The 2001-nt window shown below is 45.9% G+C and overlaps 1 protein-coding gene across 1 annotated transcript in view; it reads left to right on the top strand.

Moving 5' to 3' along the window:
• The first annotated feature begins 228 nt into the window (after positions 1-228).
• LOC145713744 (nuclear RNA export factor 2-like) overlaps positions 229-2001 on the top strand; it is a 6043-nt gene continuing 4270 nt past the window's right edge. The window contains 3 exon segments of the mRNA XM_081792607.1: positions 229-237; positions 346-450; positions 1198-1346. Of these exon segments, the coding sequence (XP_081648733.1) occupies positions 229-237; positions 346-450; positions 1198-1346 (263 nt within the window).

The following is a 2001-nucleotide window of genomic DNA, read 5'->3' as shown; positions in this document are numbered from 1 at the left end:
GAAAATCCATGGCGGCAAAATAAAAAGTTAAAATCATGTCAAAAGTCCTACTTTAGAAGTCTTTTAAAGTTGAGTAGACCCGGGTTGGGTCTGTTCTACAGTCTTAATGCCCTGTTGTCTCCCTTCTCTCCCATCCCTTCTTTTCACCCTTAGAATCCTTACGGAATAAAGTATAACAAGACATGGTTACGAAACTCAATCCAAAATCACTGTAGTGTCCCCTTCACCATGGTCGATGTAAGAAAGGATGGTGAATCCAGATGTGTGGGCATAGGGAGGGGAAAGAGATGGCTCAGCAGGGGCCACAGCCTCTGACACTATTACTGTTGCCTTCAATTCCTGTAGTTCCATTATTTAAAACACCGGGCCCAGTTCTTTATCCAGGATGGTAGTGCTGTCTCTGCATTGAAGGATATCAACCACAAGATTTGTGATGAGGAAAATAAAAAGGTATGTGTTGAAGATATTACCCGTACCTAGTCCCAATGCAATAAGGCAGGCCAGTGGCTGGTCGTCTTCCTTATAATGAGAGTTCCTAGTGCTTATCCCACCTCTCCTTCTTGTATCTCTACGTGTCAATACCTCTGCTGTACCTTACTCTGTTTTTGTTACTTATTATTCTTATCACTCTCAGAATAAATTGGAGCCAGAAGAAATGGAGCAGCTAAAGTTAATGAAGACTTGATGCCCATTGTATGTTCATACCCAGACCTACTCTTCTTCCCCCAACCCCCAACTTCCCTATATCATGACAGACTCAGTGGCTCTCAACTACCTTTCTCTGCAGCTGACCATGAGAAAATGCTATGATATTGTCCAAAAATGTCTTGACTTCCATAAACTTCGTTTTGACCCAAGTACAACTGACAGCAGTAATTCTAGGGGATTGCCTGGGAGTGACACTCAGAGGTGGTGATCAAGGAGAGGCTGGTGCTGGTCCTGGACCCCTCTCAGCCTTCTGATTACATTCTATCACCTTTCTGAAGAGTTGGTGGACCATGATATTGCTATAATACTGAATTGAAGAAACTGCATATCTGCCACCCTGCAGATCATCAAAGAGAATTTCTCCAGGATAAGGCCTTATGCCTTATACTGCTGGTATTATGGTAGGGGGTGGAACACATGTGGTGGAGGGAAGGATTATTTCTGAGGCCCTAGATAGTAACTGTCACTCTAATTCTTCTTCACCAAAAGCTTTTGTCCTTGAACTTGTGCAAGAACAAACTGTATCAGCTGGTTGGCCTTTCTGACATTATACAGATAGTCCCCACAGTCAAGATCTTGAACCTGTCCAAAAATGAGGTGGGAAGAGGGAAGCAGATCAAAGTTGGGGTTGACAGTGGGTAGTAGTGCTTCTCAGAGTGCCAACTGACCAGAGGCAGGAGAAGGTACCTGAGGGGGTAGGTGGGGACTAGGAGTGCAAAGGCCCAGGTGTCTCTTTATTTCTGGGACATTTTTCCAGGTTTCCTCCTACATTTTTCGGGTACAGTCAGCCTGGGAGTTAAGCAAGATGAAAGGGCTGAAGCTTGAAGAGCTGTGACTAAAAGGGAACACCTTATACAGCACAAACCAGTCCACCTATATAAGGTCTGTGGTAACCTCTGTCACCCCTCCTGGGGACCCTTGCACATTGGAAGTCTGAATTACCCCTGAGAGTGCCTCCCTAAAGGATGTGGCAGCACTGGTCCTCTAGGAAGACCACAGACCCCTCCCTCCTCTCTCTGTGTCTCTTACCTGTGCTTAGAGGTATTTCCCTTCCTATGACCTGCTCACTTGTTCTCTTGGTCTGGGCTCTGTTTACTCATTCTGCACCTGGTTTTCCATAGTATTCCTTCCCATGAAAATGCTCCAGGAAGCAGGGCATCTTCTCTTCAGGAACAGGAGTAACCACCTTGAGCCAGATTCTGTGACCTGAACTGAGAAGGGTCCTCCAGCCCAGGGCCTCATGCTGATACAAGCCTTCCGCATTCCTGCTCCTCACCAAGAGGAGCCCTATTT

The sequence above is a fragment of the Panthera onca genome, chromosome X (genome assembly GCF_046562875.1).
Source record: "Panthera onca isolate mPanOnc1 chromosome X, mPanOnc1 haplotype 2, whole genome shotgun sequence".
Lineage (NCBI taxonomy): Eukaryota > Metazoa > Chordata > Mammalia > Carnivora > Felidae > Panthera > Panthera onca.
Note: the sequence above shows the minus strand (reverse complement) of the source record. Positions and strands in the feature narration are given on the sequence as shown.